The 21,193-nt window shown below is 40.9% G+C and overlaps 1 protein-coding gene across 1 annotated transcript; it reads right to left on the bottom strand.

The window, feature by feature from the left end:
• Positions 1 to 3,464: 3,464 nt before the first annotated feature.
• On the bottom strand, positions 3,465 to 5,705 carry LOC147863062 (uncharacterized). The gene has a single exon (XM_087321763.1). It carries the CDS (start codon positions 5,703 to 5,705, stop codon positions 3,465 to 3,467), a length of 2,241 nt encoding a protein of 746 aa, XP_087177889.1.
• Between the last annotated feature and the right edge of the window lie 15,488 nt (positions 5,706 to 21,193).

The following is a 21,193-nucleotide window of genomic DNA, read 5'->3' as shown; positions in this document are numbered from 1 at the left end:
AATAGGCGTACTAAAATTACAAGTTTGTGAAAGCAAATCATTGCCATATGAATTTGATTTTATGCGTTACTACCCAAATGTTATATCGTTCACATATCTAGGACAAAAACTACAGTAATACTTTTTTTAACAACTATCAACACCCAAGATTATAGTAATGGACATAATCTACTCTTCATGAACATTATTTCTTCAAACTTTTTATGTTCTAGGGATATGCGAACTTTATTTCTCTTTTGATTAAACACTTTTTTTTCCCCCCAAAAAACCTTTGATCAAATACTTATTAGACAACTTACAAAATACAACTGAGGTATGGTAATGCAAAGTCTAGTTGAAATGAGAGTTTAGAAGTGCACATTAACATAAATATTTGGGTCATAGGTTCGAGTTCATAGCTAATCATGCTATACATTATTCGTGTATCCAATTGATAATTTTGTTCCAAATCCATTCTTAACACTCAAAAATTATATACCATGCTCGTCACTTGCTACTGATTAGCCTTTCCCTCAAATAGGTAAATTGGGATTTAGGGACCTCACTAGATGCAGTGACAAAAGCCAAACTCTCCCTCAATTAATGGTTTTAGAGCTATCATACCATTAAGGGACACGAGAGTATGCATGTCATTACAGAATCCTCTATGGCCTCTTATGATGTAGATTCTATGCTTTGATAGAGTTCGCTTGTAAGAAAGTTGTTGAAGCTTCCCCAACATTGCGGAGGAATATCCAACATGCAATACTTCTACAAGCATTATAGTTGAGCATTGATAGCTTGAAAGGGTGACCCAAGGGACCTACCAATTACCTAGTGATCATGATGGTACTTTTTTCTGTTGTACATACACATGGTCATCAATTTCATGTCTATTTCCACATGCTCTTCTTTTGTTTCATTAAACCGTTCTTGCTTTGGGTATTTGTAGTTAGGCGAAGTTTTCTACAAGTATGCACTTATGGCATGCAATCAAGAAAAGACGTTTTGAGTTTGTCGTGAAGGAGAGTTATTCATGATATCCAAATGCATATATTTCATGGCGTGAGTCATGCAAATATTATATGAACCCCACGGGCCACAATCACACTTAATACTTGAGGGAAAGTATGACACCGATGGTGGATATTGAACCTTGCCAAAATAGTCCTAGTTCTTTAACCCCTACATTTGTGAAAAATGACCACCAAATACACTTATTCTTTAATTAGCTAAAAAAAGCATCCTAATCAAATTATGAAGAAGAAGAAGGATATTATTACTATCATCATAAGTAGTATTATGGGCTCTCATCAACTCTCAAAATTGGATATAAAAGAGAGTATGTATGGCCCCTCTTCAGGGTCACTCTACATCGATAGTTTATCATTGGACTTCAATGAATTCAATCACGAACAAGGAACATTTCTAAAAATATGATTGCTTTTGCTATCATATGATTAAACAATACGTTTTATTACAAGAAAATTTTATATTCTCAAGTTTAGAGTTATTTATACTATATGCAAATCTTCAAAATATGGACATTTATGTAGATAAACATAGACATTGAATCTTAATAAGGTTCCCTATCAACAACAATGTCTAAAAATCATGTATTACTAATATAAAACAGGGCTAGTGAATGTTGACCTTAAAAATCCTTAATTTACACAGTTAAATGTAGAAAATCGATGTACGAATGGACAAGCCAAATTTTAATTTGAGCCAAAAGGTTTCATTTTGTTTTTGATTGATTTTTTATTTCTAACAAAATCTATCATAGAATAAGGTAACTAATAAACCAATGGTCATGCGGCATTAGATTTTGTGGTTTATAAATGGTCAAAAATGTTCTAGGAGCCAAGTGTTGATGAAAGAGTTCAAAATCACCATCTCAAGATAATGGAGCTCCTCAAAAATTAAAAATCATGGATTGTTGAGATATTTACAAAAGCATTTAAGACCTAGAGGAAGTCTACTTTAACTTTCATTCAATTGAACCAACCATGCTCGAATGAAACTATCCCACATGTTCCATTAAATAAGGAAATCTTATTATTATATAAGCATAGGATTGGATCTTAAAAGCTCAAAATATTTCTATGGTAAACAGGACGGGGTTGTTGGAGCTCAATGAATACATAGTTCAAAATCTCAATTTGTGGATATGGATCATCATCCCATCAGTGAAAATGACTGGGTGCTTAAACGGCGATTGCCATGACATGTTGTGCAAGACATCAGGAACGCTTAGTAATCTCCCACCCCCTTCCATGTTGATGAATGTCATAACATGGAATGTGTAGGGACCAAGGATCCGACTTGACCAACGAAACAAATGGAAACTAAGAAGGGATCTTGAGGATTGCTTATTAGGTGGTGCTGTTTACATCATCATGTTGCACGAGCACCATCTGGATAGTACTTGCCTAAAGGAAGTCGAAGACCTTCTACTAGGATCGTGGTGGACATTGTGGGAACCAACAATACATAGGACATGATGGAAACCATGGTGGTATCTACAATGTCATTAATTCGGGAACATTTAGATCAAGGCCTAGTGCATCAAGAATAACTAATACTTGGCATGTCACATTTCTTCACGTTGCCATCCAAGGACAATGTTGAAATATCATGAATATGTACTCTTCGAATAACAAGGCAAACATGGCAACTTTCTGGTATCGTATCTGCCTGCAAGTAGCGGATCAAGAGGAATGGACTTGCATAGGAGGGGATTTCAATATGATCGAATCCCTTCACAATAGCTTCAACAATGCCACAGTTCTACAAGGAGGGGAACATAAGCCGTGGGAGAAGTATGTGCGTTCACCTTAACCTACATGATATTTGACATTTAGACAACTTTCAACACAAAAGTGATTATCTTTTATTGTTGTGATTAGATGGGAGGAATAGTGGGCTCACCATTTCTTGCATCAATTGCATCTATGTGGGGGAGGCACTGGAAATGAAGGGAGGCTAGTGTAGCATAGCTCCAAGAACGATGTTCTCGGACCAATTCCAAGTAATCAACCATTATTAGATGCGCTGAAGATGGGGTCCGTTTCAGCCTCAAATCCCTCACACTATTTGCATGGATTCAAGAGGTGAAGCGTTGAGATCAAGCTCAACTAGGTTTAGTTATTTTGTCAAATGTGTAACTTAGTAGTTACATACATAGAATCTAGTTAGTGTGTTGACGTCAAAGCCTTAAATAAGATTGTATACTTGTACTTAAGTGTGGATACATTCTAGATCCTCCACTACCAAGTTCACTTAATATAGGACTTACATCATTGTACCTATATTCTCCTCACACATGTGCACCCTTGCACATGAGATCAGTGTTGCCTTTTGACGGCTAACATTGCCTGTCATGAGAACGGTATTCCAAAAATTTTGCCCGTCAAATTGACGGTTTGTCAAAAAAAATGCCCTTCAAAAAGTAAATACATCGAATATTTGTACGAAACAATATATTATATCCTTCTATCCTTTGCATCTTTCCAAATTTCATGTACACGATCCCATTGTATTTCTTCAATGCGTGGCCCATTCAATGAGACTCGCATTAAATCATCTAAATGCTCTATATTCAATCGATTTCTTTTCATCTCTTTGATGAGATTTTGCTTAGAGAACCCTCTCTCACACGAAACTGTGCTAGAAGGAATAACCAAAGTAGCTTGCCATAATTTCATCAAATGAGGGAAACTATCTTGCCAATCCTTCATTTTGCAAAACATACGCCAAGCTTCATGCATAGTATAGCCTTCACAATTTAAACGTAAAGTGTCAACAAACCTATAGAGTTCCATTTCACAAGCCTTTGCATCATGTGAAATTTGAGGACATGCATTGACATCAACATTTGGCTGTAAGTGAGAAATCAAAATTCCCAACCATGTCTTTGCTTTACTATCCCTAATCACATCATCATCTGCATAATGGCATGGGCTGAATAATTTTGCTGCATTGAAGAGGCTTAAGTCAAGGAATCTTGCATTTAGTCCATCAATAACATTTTGCACATAATTTTGAGATAGTTTAATACAACTTTCAAGTGATCCATCTATAAATGGCCTCATTCCCTTAGATTTTGCAATATTGGGATTTGGATCATTTTGACTTGCTTTATCCATAGGAATTTGTTTGAAGTATAGTTCATGTCTATATGTAACGCCATCTTTATCCTCTATTTCCAAAAACCCAACTTTAGAACATCTTAAGAACTTGGATAAATACATTGTTCCATCCGCAAATGTGTCATTTCTCAAGAAAGACCTCCGCAAATTAGAAATTGTAATATCAATTTCTGCACCAATTGAAGTTACATCCAAATTCTCTTTTTGAAGTTTCAAGCTCAAGATATTCATCAAATGCAACACATCAGCCATCATACAAAAGCAAAATTGCACACTATAGATACAAGCTTTATTATACCACTCGTTTAAGTTCTCTTTCTTCCAAATAGTAAGTATTGCAGGCATTATACTCACTAGTCTTTCCATGACTTGACCACGTGACAACCAACGAATATTATGAATTTGTAATGGTCTATGAGCATCCAATTGCATTTGTTCCAAGAGCTCTAAAATTTCATGTGTCCTTTTGGTACTATTGTTAGCCCATGCATATACCTTATTTGCAATTTTTTCTACAAGAATGAGCTCAGGGATATCTTTAGATACATCTGAAATAACCAATGCTTCTCTATGAGCAATACAATGTACACCAACCAAATTTGGGATATCATTTTTCATTAATGTTACTGTTCCAATTTCACTACCAATCATTGATGATGCACCATCAGTTGCCAATCCGATCAACTTGTTCATGTTGAGGCATCGATCGCCTAATAGATGCTTAACATGTTCATATATAGTTCTACCTTTACCATTGGGAATTTTCAGCAAACCCATATATTCAGTTTGCTTAGGCCCACAACCACCACATTGCAAATATGTAACATACATAATGAGATGCAACTCTAATCCATTGTCAGTACTTTCATCTAGCATCAAAGAGTAGTATGGGGAATTTATTAGGTTTGAGCTTTGAATTTCTAGAAGATATTTCCCGAAGGCAACCAAAAATTCATATCCCCCATATCTACTAGTATAAGATATATAATCATGTTGCTTAGGCATATTAGGCACCTCTAGTAGCACAGCCAAATCACATAATTCTTGGTATGTAGCGATAGACAAATCTTTTTTTGCAATAAAGTACATGAGTTTCATTGTTGTTATGACCTTATTTTTGTTAATATCATCTAATTGTGATACATGCTTTGGGATGGACATTGCTTTCCCTTCAACATCACATATCCACTTTGATGCACATAATTTATGACCACTTGAGTTGACATGGGTCAAAATTGCATCAAGTTGCAAAGTAATGCATCCAGAACCAAGACCCCAAGGCCCAGGACTAGCGTATTTCTCACACCATGCACATTTCATTAATGTTTTGTCTCCTTGCACAATGCATCTTATCCATGGGAATTTATCTCTCCATGCTTCACGGAATTTTCTCTTAGGCTTTTCTTTAGTTATATTAGAGGAACAACTCTCTCGAGTTAAACTCTCTAAATCAGTCCCAAACATATCCATATCCTCATTTAAATCATTGTTTAGATTTATGTCATTGGTATCGTTGGGTGGTTTCCATGCAAACATCGCACTGATGGTTCGTTGGTTTTTTCTTTTAGGAGCCATAATTATTCTGAATAAGAAGAAATGGGTCATGTAAGAAAAGATCATACCATCAGTTCAAAACAATCACTAGCATCATTAAACCCATACATATTAGTTATGACCTGTTGGGCAATGAGATTTTACATGAATATAATTCCCAAACTTTTGCCCTTAAAGAGGAGAGCAATACTAGTTTTGATGGACTAGTAAAAGAATTTGGGTGGATCAGAACAACAAGGGTTTGAAGTGGAGCATCGGGAATAGGAAAAAAGCCAATGGACGAGGCTCAAACTCAGATGTTAAGGTGTGAATGGGGGGGGAGTCACGTATTAGAATTTAGAACAAAAATACGAAGGGTATCAGCTGTAATTACGTGATACTACACCAAAGGGTATTTTGTAATAATATTAACCCAATAACAGATATTATTCTTCCAAATTCCAAGAGGAAATATTTTCCTTGAATTTATTTATTTATTTGTTGGTTTGTTTTTATGCTGTTTGTATTTTCGTCACTGCGAGTTGGACAGAGCTTGAAGGTCGAGAATAAAAGAAATAAAAAAGGAAAAGAGAAATAGAGAATAAATGTAATTTCTCTCTTTCATCTTCTTTTTGACTAAATTTTGCTTCTTTAGTTTGCTTGTTTTGGTCTAAATTTGGGTCTTCTATTTATAGAGACTCTCACCATTAGGGTTTGATCTATCGTCTCAGTTCCTTGGATTGAATTTCTGGAGATTTCTTTTCACCTATTTACAACAAACTATTTGTGAATTCTCGAAGAAATTTCATCGTATATATATACCTATATTATAGCTGGAGAAATCAAAGGGTATAGAAGAGCAAAAGGAAGTAGGGGAAACCAACATACTTCAGAAACTGGAGAAGAAAAATCAACCGGAAGAGCAAAATCTCCAGCCAGTGCCTAATCAAGAAGCTGCTAAACAACCAGGTTTTAATCAATATGGCCAAACAAGTCAACAAGTTGGGTATGGTCAACATCAACTCACGAGCTATAACCAACAAGAATCTGCTCCAACCTATGGGCAAGGGGGTTCCTTTCAACCAGGGTATCCCCCTCAAGAGGATTCAACAGGATCTGGTGGTTCTTCTCAAGATGGTTATGGACAACTTCAATCTGGATATAATACTCAAGGATATGGTACTCAAGGGTCGTTGCCAACTAATTATGGACAACCAAGTAGTTATGGCCAACAACCTTCTAGCTATGGAGCTTCACAACCAGGATCAAGTGCATTATATGGTAGTCAGGGGCCAATACAACCCCCACCAAACTATGCTATTCAAGGGTCTATTCCTCCACCACAATCTGGTTATGCTCACCCTACCTCAGCTCAACAAGGCTATGGAAACTCGACAAGCTATGGAAACACTTATGATGACCATTCTCAAGGCACTGCTCAGCATGTATACAATCAAGGTGAGGGGAAAGGTGGTGTTAGTACTGGTGGTTTGGATTCAAGTAATGTGTCTGTTGCATCTGGCGTGGTCTCTTCCACTACAGAGGGCTGAAATCAAGTAGAGAACTTTTGGTTGCAATTTGGTGGAGTGTCATCCTCTGCAGAGAGTTGAATGAAACCTATGAGGTACTAATGTTTATTTAATCATGGAGATTGTGTTTTTGTTATCTAAGACTTTGCTTCCGTTGTGGAAGAGGTCAGTACATTTTGTTGTTTCTTTTTCAGTGCAAATGTTATGTTCCCCCCTCTTGTTTCAGTTAGTTTTTAAGTGACTATTTGAGTAATGACAATCACAAAACTATTTGAGTAATGCAAAATCTCCAGCCATTTTTGTAGAAGAGCAAAAGGAAGTAGAGGTAGCACAAGCACCTGAACAAAGTGAAAACAGAATTGAAAGGAAGATACAAGAAATTGGCCAAGTATGTCCAAAAAAATGAAGATTGGGTGCAATTAGAAAACTGTAGACCAACGTGCACATTCTGTCTTCTAACTGCAAGACGAGAGATCAGTTTCTTAACTTTGATTTCAGACAAGCAGAAAGATAGTATCCATCCACTGAGAAGGCTGGTTGTCAAAGTCATAAATTGAAATATAAAAGCCTCCGGATCCATCTACATATAATGGTGACTTGAATCGCTTCTTGGAATTTTTGTTTGGCAGTGTTCAGGTCTACGAGTGATGCACATATCACAACCATATAAGACAGGAATGAATAATCACAACTATTCAGATGATATCAGTCATTCTGGAAAGACTAGTAGCAAAAATGGATTGGAGAGAGAGAGAGAGAGAGATAGAGAGAGAGAGAGAGAGAGAGAGAGAGAGAGAGAGAGAGAGAGAGCTACCTTAGATGGTTGAGGAGGACTGCTGCAGGAGATGTTGAATCTATGAGTAGCTGGCAACGAGCAACAAGCTTCCAGCAAGGTGCAGGGCTGAGGGAGCAACGAACAAACAGGGAAAATGGGGGAAAATGGGGGAAAATGGGGGAAAAGGGGGAAAAGGGGGGAAAAGGGAAGTAAAGATTCATAATTTAGACTCTATTAGTTTTTTTACCTTTTTGTTACACACATAGTTATTAATGACATATGTGAGCCTTTCAAATTCCTACACTCCCAATGCAACTTGAACAATTTGTTCCTACTACCTAGGACTATACTACTATAGTATTGGTCTTAGTAAAATTTGACGGTATTATGAAATTTTAAGCCTTCATTTTTACGTTTTCATAAAACATATGCCCGTCAAGATTGACGGTTTCATTTTAAAATTAACTTTCATATACGGTTAAATTTGCCAAAAACGTTCAAAACGGCCGTCAAAAGGCAACACTGCATGAGATATATATATACCTCTTTGTGGGTATTTTTGTAACTTGATGCTTATTAATATAGAGAAAGGTTCTTAAGTCATACTCGTGTTAATCATCCCCCATCTTGTCTTATTGTTCATAAGTGTGCTTTCTCTCTTACTCACATACACACACATAACACATAACCTTCCCCTACTTAATCACATACGTGATTAACTACTTACATAATTAGACACTAATTAACCCATAGTTAATTACCTAACTATTAACATGGTATCAGATCGTGTGGTTTAGCATATCCACTAAGCCCATCTGCCTCATCGTGATTGTGTGTTCATAATTACTCCGGCTATCCGCTATCGTAGTGCCACTACGTAGCACGTGTACGTGACCGAAGAAAGAAAAGCCGAAAAGGAAGACACTACATCAACATGAACACACAAATGGGTAGCTTGCTCCCTAGTTAAAAGCTAGACCAGAGCAATTTCTCATCTTGGGAGTATAAGATGAACCAATACCTTGTCGGCCAAGGCTATTGGAGCTACATAAACAACACACTCGAAAACAAACCCGACATCACAAATGCTAACTACCCAACGTGGGAGCAAGGAGAAAATCGGATAATGTATTGTTTCGCAACATGTGTCCATGATCACATGCTTAGCCACATTCGAGATGCCAAGACACCCAAAGAAGCATCGAAGAATTTGAAGAAAATCTTCGCCGCCAACATGACCGCCTGCAAGTTTCAACTCCGGCAAGAGTTGAACAACATTCGGCAAAAGGACATGTCCGTGTTGGACTACACTATCAAGATAAAGAGTATTTGTGACTCACTTGGCTCCATCAACATAAACGTCGACGAAGAAGAGATGGTTCAAGTATGCTTGGGTGGCTTCGCTCAATGGTTCGACCCAATAAGGATGACAATCTTGGTGAGAGAAAACCCACATTCATTCTTCGACCTACAATCAATGCTATTGATTGAAGAAAACCATGTCCAAACCAAGAATAAGATGTTGGAAGGACAAATCTTCTTTTCGAACTCGAATGGCGGCCGAGGACAAGGTCACGATAGAAGAGGCCGGTTCGGCCAAGGCAGAGGAGGCCGATTTGGCCCATCTCATGAAGGTAACTCAAACCTTTGGCAAGAAGACAAAATCAATCGAGGAAACTTTGGAAGAAAGGGGAGCTTTCATGCCGAACAAGGTCGGCAAAATAGACCCATTATCTGCAATTACTGTGGGAAGATAGGTCACCATGAAGAGGAGTGCTGAAAGAAAAGAAGTGATTCGGCTTCCACAAGCCGACAACTCACAAGTTATGCTTCCAACTCTGGATATGAAGATTATGGTGGAATGTTCGTCATGCAACATAAGACTAACTCTATGTCAGCATCTGACTCCACCAACACCTCCAATTCGGAAGACATGTGGTTCGTTGACTCTGGCACCTCAAATCATATAACCTCACACGAAGAATGGTTTCGTGACTTGAGAAGTCCGGATCAGCTTGGCTACGTGGAGACAGGGGATGATACTACACATCTAAGTTGGCACATAGGCAATGTTCCTTTCGGTAAGGGTAGCAACAACTGCATCAAGAATGTCTTGCACGTTCCAACAATAAAAAAGAATTTGGTTTCAGTCGGCCAAATTGTGGAGCAAGGCATGCAAGTCCGTTTCAACAACAGAGGTTGCTTTATAGAAAAGAATGGCCAACTCATTACCGAAGGAAGGAGAGAAGGCAAAATGTTTATTCTCGATTTGGATGAGGTAAAATCAGCCATGTATGCCAAAGGTCTTAAGGTTGAGACGAATATTGAGATGTGGCACAAGAGAATTGGTCACATCAACCTCCAACGGGTCCGAGCTATCAAGTCGAAGGGAGTCATCATCGGACTTCCAGCCTTTGAGTTGAAACAAGTCGACCGAGTGTGTGAAGCATGTCAACTCAGCAAACAACATCGACTTCCATTCCCAAAGGAGAGCTACGTAAGTAAAGGCCTCCTTGACGTAATCCACTCGGATGTATGAGGACTGGTTAAAACGCCGACAATCGGAGGATGCCGGTATTACGTCACCTTCATCGATGACTACTCCCACCACACGTGGATCTTCTTGATGAAGAAGAAGAGTGAAGTGCTCTCCCACTTCCAAAAGCCCAAAAGCCTAGTGGAGAAAGAAACATGCTGGCATATTCACTTCCTATGATCGGATGGAGGAAAGGAGTATAGAGAGAATTCTCATGCCGACACACGCCAAAACAGAATGGAGTAACCGAACGAAAGAATTGGCATATACTCGACATAGCACGCACCATGTCGCATGAGAAGAACATGCAAAATTCTAATGGGCTGAAGAGGCCTCAATTGTTGTCTAGCTAATGAATCAGTGCACCACTAATGGGGTGCATGAACTAACTCCATACAAGACTTATGTTGGAAGAAAGCCAATTTTATCTCACCCTAGAGTGTTCGGAAGCCTTGCGTATGTACACATCCCGAATGAAAAACAATGGAAACTTGACCCGAAGTCAAAGAAATGTGTTCTCGTGGGATACTCATCCGAATAGAAAGGATACAAGTGCTTCAACCCTTCTACCCGAATGGTTCGGGTGAGTCGGGACGTAGTCTTTGACGAATCAACATCATCGTATGAGCTCGATTTGGCTCTATCCGGCCCGATTGAGGAAGAGTTGGAAGTCAAGTCAGGTGAGGATATTTGGTTAAGTCCATTACCAAAGGACAATCCAAGCTCTATTGAGTTGCGCGGACCATACGAGCCTCTAAACAACCTAAGCACATCTCAACCAGGGGCTGGATCGGACAAAGGAAAAGGTAAAGATGCCCGAATATGAAGTCGACCACCCCGACGAAAATGATTCAGATGTGTCGGCTTGCTCGCTCAAAAGTGAGTTTGGGGTGCCCATTATGAGGGCACCTGGAGTAAAGAAGTTGCTTGGAGTAACAAACAAAAAACTCTGATGTTCATCAGGAGAAAAGAATCCAGTTAATCGGTTCGGTTATAACGAGTACATGGCACATCATAATGGCTTCATGATGTCTTGGCATAAAAGGCCGACTCCTTCCACTTTGTATCCTAGTGTGAACTTGTCCATATAGTTAGGGCTTAGTATATAAGCGATAACCTAACGTTGTAAAGAGTTGATTGCTTGATCATCCTGTTCATCGTGTCTTTGAGAGAGAAAGAGAGAGAAAACAGAAATAAAGAGAGCTTCCATTAAAGCTTCATCCGTGTGTGTCTATTATATGTCTATATCTTCTTTCCTTCCATCTGTGTTGTTTGCTGAGCATAACAGATAGGTCCTCACATAAGTTTCCGCGCATATGTGTCCTTCAACTGGTATCAGAGCGATCCGTGACTCAATGGCAACAAACAACAACAAAAAAAAAAGCTGAAAGGAAAAAGACTAGGTTAACAAATCTCGCTTTCAAAAGAATCATGGCATCAACATCCAGTACAGGAGTTGAGATTCGAAAATTCGACGACAAAAACTTTGCCCTATGGAAGGAGATGATGCAGAATGTACTGATTATTTGAAGACAGGTTGAGGCCATTCGACACTCCGAAAAGCCTGCTTCAATGTCAGCCGATGAGTGGAGATCAATGGACAAAATCGCATGCTCCACCATTCGATTGCACCTAGCCAAAAACATCTACTTTAGCATGGAAAAAGAGACGACAACGTTCTCATTATGGGAGAAGCTACAATTTGTGTACGAGAAAAAGTCCTCATCTTCAAAATTGATCTTGATCAAACAACTGTTCAACATGAAGATGAGAGAGACCGATCCGACTACCTCTCACATCAACACCTTCAGCCGGGTGTTGTCAGATCTCTCCTCACAAGGGATCAACTTTGAAGAAGAAGTGAAAGCCCTTGCCCTCCTATCGAGCATGCCAACGAGTGGGAGGTATTCTGCATGACATACGATCGGCCAAGTCCTCACCAAGGACATTTGGCGAAAATCGATGGGACTTACCATCGATGAATCGGCAGTAGCCCATCACTCGACCGAATCGTTCGACTGATAGAGTCGAACGAGAGAACAAGCCAATAGAACCGATTGGAATACCAACCGATCAAAAAGGAGGGGAGACCGACAACGGCGAATTCTACACACGCTACAGAACAGCTGGCCACAATGTTTCCGACTGCTGGTCAATCAAGAAAAAAGAGAGTGGTCGACGATCCAAGCGGAATCGAGGATGACCCGACTCGGACTACTCTCTAGTCGGCAATGAAGTTAATGTTACCGACACCCGATCCGGAGAAATTATCTCTTTAGAGAACTCGATGATTGGAGAAGTCCTCTATAGTGCACAAGATGCACACACATGGTTACTAGATTCCGGTGCCACATTCCATGTGACCCCCAACATCGAATGATTTATGAACTATTCAGCCGACGCCAGTGACACAGTTGGACTAGGAAACGGGTAGGAGTGCAGAATAGCAGGGACCGGAGAGGTTCCCATTAGATTGCCAGGCAACACAATAACCTTGCACTGAGTTCGGCACCTACCCAATCTAAAAAGGAGTCTAGTCTCCATCGGCATGCTAATCGAAGACGGGTATCAAACGACTCTTAGTGAGTCAACATGGATGATCAGCTGGGGAAATCTCAGAATTGGGAGTAGACACAAGTATAATAACTTGTACCCATGAATGGTGATCAATCTAGAAGGGGCCGTGAACGTAGCCGAAAAGACCAACCCAAACTTATGGCATGGTCGACTTGGCCATATGTCTCAAGCCGGACTCGATCGACTGATGGCGGTCGGCTGCGTCCCTAAACTCCAAGCAAAGACGGACTTCTGTGAGCATTGTCGATACGGGAAACAGACCCGAAGTCCACACTCTCTCCACTACTAGATGATACAATAACCCCTAGAGCTTGTGCACATAGATATATGTGGGCCCATGCTAGAGCGATCACTAGGAGGCTTCCGATACTTCATCACCTTTCTAGATGACTGTACACGGAAGGTTTGGGCCTACTCGATTAGGTCTAAAGATGAAGCGCTCAAAGTCTTCACTCGGTCGACATCTGAAGTGGAGAACCGGTCGGGACACAGAGTGAAGACATCCGATCCGACAACGGAGGTGAATATACCTCTAGAGCCTTCAAATAGTACCTGTCTAACAAAGGGATCCGGCATCAAAAGATCGTTCCTTACACACCCATGCAGAATGGAGTGGCAAAACGGATCAACCGAATGATCCAGGAGAGGGTGATGACAATGCTCCAACAAGTTGGACTTAAGCTAGAGTTCCGGGCTGAGGCATTGTAGACGGCAATATACTTGGTAAATCTATCACTGTTGAAAGCAATCAAGCTTGAAGTGCCACAAGCACTATGGTCAGGCAAACAACCGGCCTGCGATAGACTTTGTGCATTTGGATGCGAAGCCTACGCGTTCATCCCCAGGGAGGAAAGGACTAAGTTGGCACCCCATGCAACGAAATGCATATTTCTTGGTTATGGAACCGATTGGGACTTTAGCTACCGGCTATGGGATCCAAAGAACCGGAAACTGATCCGGAGCAGTGATGTAGTCTTCAACGAAGACTCTATCTTCTTTCAACGGAACCAGTAGAAAATATTTGGTAAAAGGGTATCCTTTGAAGACGACAGAGTTGTCGTAGAAAGACCGACCCACCGAGCCGACTCAGAGACTCGACAAAAAGTCGAACTCGAACAAGCCAACAATATACATGTCAACTTTGAATTGGCAACCAGTCCAATAGTCGAACTTGAAGGCAAAGCCATCAAAGACAGAACCGATTCGACCAGACTTGAACAAGGCAAAGTCAACAAGATGCAAGTAGGAAATAGAACTGAGTCGACAAAGTCCATAGGGGAGGACAACATGACACCAACGAAATCCCGACTTGGGGGTTGGTCACCTAACAAGACTCTTGACACAAATGGTCCAACACATACCGATCGAAGAATCTAAACCACTTATCTCGGCACCTAGGAGATCTGGACGAGCTTGAAGGCCAACAGAGTTTTTTCAACCGGGCCTCGACTACGTCAACTACAACGAACTAAGCATTTATGAAGAAGTTATGACCGCAACGGACGCCGAAACATGGCTACAAGCCATGAAATCCGAAATGGACTTGATTCACAAGAATCAGACATGGGAGTTGGTCGAACTACCAACTCGAAGAAAGTTGCTACTTTTCAAATGGGTTTTCCGATACAAATATGTATATCACTCAGAGAAACCCAAGTACAAAGCTTGGCTTGGCCCAAAAGGGTTCAAACAAGAACATGGGGTCGACTACGAAGAGATATTCTCACCAGTAGTCAAGATGACCACCCTTCGACTCTTACTAGGAGTCGTGGCGATAGAAGACCTAGATCTAGAGCAATTGGATGTAAAGACGACATTCCTACACGGAGATCTGGAAGAAGACATCTACATGTCCCTACGCATCGGCCGTAGGAAGTATCATGTACGCAATGGTGGCGACCCAACCCGACCTAGCCTATGCCGTAGGAGTGGTCAGCCGGTACATGTCAAACCCAAGACGGAAGCATTGGGAGGCCGTCAAGCACATCTTCAGGTACCTGAGAGGGACCGAAGATACACAATTGACTGTCGGTTTGACAACCTCAGCCGAAGTTGAAGGATACATTGACTCCGACTATGCCGGAAATACGGACAATCGGAAGTCAACATCACGCTACATTTTCACCTATGGTGGCGGTGCAATATCATGGAGGTCGAAGCTTCAAGAGTGCACGCCCTGTCAACCACAGAGGCCGAGTACATAGCAACATTAGAGGCAACTAAGGAAGCGATTTGGCTGCACCGACTATTTGCCAATTTCTTATCTACAAGCCGAATCGATCGACCAATGCCGACCATCTATTGCGACTCACAAAGCGCAATTCGCCTCATTAACAATCCCGTCTATCACGCAAAGAAGAAGCACATTGAGGTATGGTATCATCACATCCGGGAGCTCATAACTGAGAAGAGTCTCGAAGTCCGGAAGATCGACATCAAGGTGGACATCGCCGATTGCTTGACGAAGCCACTCCCAGATCAACGCCACGGAGCACTAAGGACAAAGATGGGACTACGGCAAGCAACCAAGCAAAAGAAAGCCGAACAAGGAGCAGAAGGTAAGAGTCGATTGAATCAATCATGATAATGAGCCATGATAGGCTCTACACTGACCTCACCTATGCTGACTCAAGTATATGTTGACCGACTTGTAATATAAATTTAGATTAGTGTTGTAATCTAGGTTTATGGGGGAGAAAACCCCAAACACATGTACATGCAAGAAAGAGTAGTCCTTTTACGGGGGAGTTTGTTGGCATAAAAGGCCGACTCCTTCCACTTTGTATCCCAGTGTGAACTCATCCATATAGTTAGGGCTTAGTATATAAGAGACAACCTAACGTTGTAAAGAGACGATGGCTTGATCATCCTGTACATCGTGTCTCAGAGAGAGAGAGAGAGAGAGAGAGAGAGAGAGAGAGAGAGAGAGAGAGAGAGAGAGAACAGAAATAAAGAGAGCTTCCATTAAAGCTTTATTCGTTGTCGTGAAGATTTTCGGCAATAGTGTGAAAATCCCATAAAACATACAAAATCGAGTATGAATCACATAATACAATAATTGTGAAGATAACATTTTAAATAAATTTAATATCTAAGTACAAAATGATGGAGGTTTCGAATGCACTTTATTACACGAGAAACGGACAACTAAATGTCAAGATATAAGGGTATAAAGTTTGTGAAAGGAAAAGAGAAAATTGTGAGATATCCCACATAGGCACGACAAATACGGCTCTCATCATATATAAGGTAGAGCAAAAGATATTATCTTTGTGTCTATGTGTGGAGCATAGAGAGTTCAAGGTAACTTGAACTAAGAGTGGAGGTGGGCTAGCTACTCATAAAGGGTTTTGGCCAACCAAAACCGGATCGGCGATGGAGCTAGCATCCGACGGCATCTAGCGGCATCCGGTGACGGCATCCGGTGCTGGTGAGACGCCGGCATCCGGCGAGGCACCGGTAACCGACGACATCTGGTGACGACATCTGGCGTCGGTGAGACGACGACATCCGACGAGGCACCGGTAACCGACGGCATCCGACGAACCGACGTTCGGCGACTATATAAATAAATATATAAATATATAAATATATATACATATATACATAAATATATAAATATATATACATATATACATAAATATATAAATATATATACATATATAAATACGACTCTCATCATATATAAGGTAGAGCAAAAGATATTATCTTTGTGTCTATGTGTGGAGCATAGAGAGTTCAAGGTAACTTGAACTAAGAGTGGATGTGGGCTAGCTACTCGTAAAGGGTTTTGGCCAACCAAAACCGGACTGGCGATGGAGCCGGCATCCGACGACAATCCGACGGCCGGCGACTATATAAATAAATATATAAATATATATACATATATACATATACAAGGAGGGCAAGTAAGGATTCGAACCTTGCACCTCCAAGTTAGGAGTCAATTGGTTTACCATTAAGCCATGCCATTTAGTTGAATTTATATTTCTATCATTGTACTTTTATGTGTAAATTCTCATACATGAGAGCTAAAATGAGTGACATGGTTATCATGCACCACATGTAATACATAAGCGCCAAATGGCAAGCATGCATTTTATGCATGTCTTGTACCCTCACATGCATCATATGCATGAGAGCATCTATAAAAGAAGGAAGGGGGATGAGAAAAAATGTTTTTTTTTTTTGGTTATGAAATTAGGAAGAAGAAATTCGTTATCAAATTGATCGTGTAACTTGTTTCTTAAATCTAAAGTTAAAAGTTCAATCAATCTCTCTCAATCGTGTAATCTCAACTTCTCTCTTTCCCAATCTATCTTAAGTACTTTCTCGCTAAAGCTTGCGCCAAAGCTTGTACCGACTTTGAATCCTTCCGGTCTAGAACCCCGGTGGTTCCGCCTCACGATCCGGATATTCAAGATCAACCACAATGTCGACGGTTCCATCAACCAATACAAAGCACAACTTGTTGCTAAGAGTTATGCCCAAACCCACGACATCGACTACGAAGAAACCTTTGCCCCAGTGGCAAAGATGATTAAGATTCGGACAATACTAGCACTCGTAGCGGCAAAAGGGTGGCACCTCCACCAAATGGATGTGAAGAATGCATTCCTCCAAGGCAAGCTAGAGGAGGAGGTGTATGTGGTACAACCACCCGACTTTAAGTCGAAATCATATATATCGACGACCTCGTGATCGGTGATGAACAATTAGCCAACATCAACAAGGTCAAGATGCTCCTCTCCGGGAAGTTCAAGATGAAAGATATGAACAAGCTTCATTACTTATTGGGAATCGAGGTCATCCGAACCGGCAACGACCTCATGCTCTCCCAACGCCACTACATATTGAATCTTCTATTCAAATTCAACATGACGGACCACAAGCCAATATCGACTCCACTCGATCGCAATCTGAAATTGCACACGGACTCTGGCACACCATGTGAGCCGACTCAGTATCGGCAAATCATTGGGAGTCTCATCTACCTAACTATCACTCGACTCAACCTTAGTTATCCGGTTGGCCTCCTTAGCCAATTCATGCAATTACCGTGTGACATGCATTTGCATTGTGCTAAGAGAGTCTTATGATATGTTAGTGGGACCATGATCGAGGAATCTTCTACAAGGAAGGAGCGACCATTCAGCTAGAAGGATACACATATGCCGATTGGGCCGACAGTGTATCCGATCAATGGTCAACATCCAGCTTCGTCTTCTCACTCGAAAGTGGAGCGATCTCGTGGAGCAACAAGAAGCAACCAATAGTTGCATTGTCCAACACCGAAGCCGAATACAGGGGCATGGCTATCGCCATTTGTCAAGTGATTTGGCCCAAACGACCACCAAAGGATTTTAATGAATCAGTCAACGGCCCGATACGTATCTATTGCGACAATAAAAGTAGCATACAACTTGCTCGAAATCTGGTGTTCCATGCCTGAACAAAACATATAGAGGTACACTACCACTATGTGTAGAGAATCTGACTGGCCACAACCGGTTCTCACTAATGCGTATGCGAGTACAAAGGATTTAGAATGACAGATAACAAAAGACAGGGAAAAACAACAGTACAAAGACAAGTATTTTACGTGGAAACTCTAATAGGGAAAAACCACGGGAGTTCCCAAACTCCGAAATATATCATTATGGTAGGAGGAATATACACAGGAGACTCTAAGGAAACAACCTTGAGCTCCTCTTCATTAGACGACGGTTACAATAGAGTTAGAACTCTCCCTCACTCTCTCTTTCTCTCTCTTAGTTATAGAGGCAACAAGCTCAATGAGCAACTATTCATCATACTCATAATGATTTTCCCTAAGTTGTATTTATACTAGGGATCGGCAACAATTTGGTTTAGGCTTAGCCGGTTTGGTCTTATCCAATCCAAACCGGCTAAGCCTAAACCGTTTAGAGGTTTTCAAACTTGAACCAAACCAAACCAAACCGATCCCTAAACCGGTTTGGGAAACGGCTTGGAAACGGTTTGTGAACCGGTTTGGGAGAAAACAACAATACTCTTACATTGAATATTGAACTTCATAACACAATACTAGGAGCAACAAAGTTTGATCTAGAGAAAAACATAATGATTCATTAAGTTTAAGGTGAGGTATACATATGTGAATTCTCTTTTTTCCATTTGATTGAACAAGTTAGCATCAATCTACCATGCATGACAACAATAGAGGTTCCCATGAACTAGTGTTAACAAACAAAAGTGATATGATCAACCTTCAATTGTTGTGTTCCTTGCAAAGTTCTCCATGCATGAAATGTCTAGAATGACAGACACTCAACAAAGAGTTACATTATTTTTGTCACTCATAAGGTGGAAATGGTATGTGAGAGAATCCAATATGTTTAAACCTTGAAAGTGACATAAAGATTAATGGAGAGAATCCATATATACCATGAAAACATAAAGATGGATGATCACGATAAGAGATTCCTTTCTATACCATCTGAACATAAAGATGAACATCAAGACAATGCTTTATAGTAATTACTAATTAAATCACTTAAACGGCTTAGCCGGCTTGAGCCGGTTTGGCGAGGCTCAAGCCAAGCCGAGACGAGCTCAAACCGTTAAGGCAGGCTCAAGCCTAAACCGAGCCGAGCCGCTACGCCGCTTTAAGACGGTTAAGCCAAATGGTTTAGGCTTGAGCCGAGCCGTTGCCGATCCCTAATTTATACTAATACAACTTTAGGGCTATTTACAATTCTGGCCCAAAATAGGCACAACAAAACCTATTTACAAATATGGTCATTTCCGGATATTTCATCCGGAACCGATCTGGATATGGATTGGGATCCGGTCTTTCTTTTTCCTCGAATCCAACCGATCCGGCTTGTGCTCACTTCCCATCTAAAGGGATCTGTTTCCTAAAAAACTCCCCCTTCACTCTAGCATGGGGTGCTTTGTCAATCCGACCCGTCTCCGACACACATCCAACTTCTCTGTAGTCAACACCTTTGTTAACATGCCCGATCCATACTCCGCTGTGTGGATCTTCATCAAAGAAAAGTCCTTTTCTTCTACCCTCTCCTAGAGCTAATGGTATCTCCTTTGGATGTGCTTGGTCCTCGAGTGGTAGGCGGCATTCTTCGCAAGTTGGATGGCACTTTGGTTGTCGCAGTAGAGTCAAAATTCCTCTTGCCGAATTCCTAGCTCTCCAATAAACTCCTTCATCCAGATTATCTCCTTGCTTGCTTCAACAACGACCATGTACTCCGCTTCTGTGGTCAATAACGCCACAACCTTCTGCAACCTCGATTGCCATGAGACGACTCCCCCTGCATAATATGTCATTACATATCCGGACGTGGACCAACTGATATCCACATTAACCGACATGTCCAAATCAGTAAAACCTTCTAATATGGGGTTACCTGAGCCGAATCAGAGGCACACGCTCAAGGTGCCTCTTAGGTACTGGAGTATCCACTTGATTACTACCCACTGCTCTCTCCCCGGATTGCTCATGAACCGACTAATGACTCCGACCTCGTATTTGATGTCCGGCCTAGAACATACTATTGTGTTGTCGTGGGAAATTCCAGCTACAAGGAGAAAAGGGGCCGGATGTGCGAAACGGGGGTGTGCATTGATGCACACGAAATATGTCTTTATGTAAAAACATGTGAAATAGCATAGTGTTACTAAAGTGTTGAGGAATACTAGGCAGGTGTGATTGACAAGTACTTTATGGTCACACAAGTAGAGGAATAAATGTGATTGGGGGGGAGGAGATCAAGGAGAGAATCGGGGAGGGCAGAAGAGGGCTGCCTTTATTGGTGATGTAACGACCTCCCCTTGTTCTATAAAAGGGGAGATTTGAGACAGTTTTGGGGATCCACGATTTGGGAGGACGAAATGTTGTCGGTCTGAGTGCCGAGCTCTCTCTTTCTCTCTCTCTCTCTCTCTCTCTCTCTCAAGGAGGGGTCGCATGTTTGATTAAGAAGAAAATAGAGAAATATGTGTCAATCATAAAAAATGATGAACGTAAATGCTACATATGGCTCAAAATAGAAACACCTAATGATTTGCCCACTTTTGTAGTTGGATGTTACATTCCTCATCAAGATTCTAACTTTTA

The sequence above is a fragment of the Azolla caroliniana genome, unplaced genomic scaffold, assembly GCF_043228905.1.
Source record: "Azolla caroliniana isolate FFs.n. ecotype wild unplaced genomic scaffold, voAzoCaro1.0.p SCAF_6, whole genome shotgun sequence".
NCBI classification, from domain to species: domain Eukaryota; kingdom Viridiplantae; phylum Streptophyta; class Polypodiopsida; order Salviniales; family Salviniaceae; genus Azolla; species Azolla caroliniana.
The sequence above is the reverse complement of the archived record's forward strand: the minus strand, read 5'-3'. Positions and strand labels throughout refer to the sequence as shown.

Coding starts and splice junctions, on each gene's coding strand:
- LOC147863062 (XM_087321763.1), bottom strand. CDS start 5,705: ATGGCTCCTAAAAGAAAAAACCAACGAACCATCAGTGCGATGTTTGCA.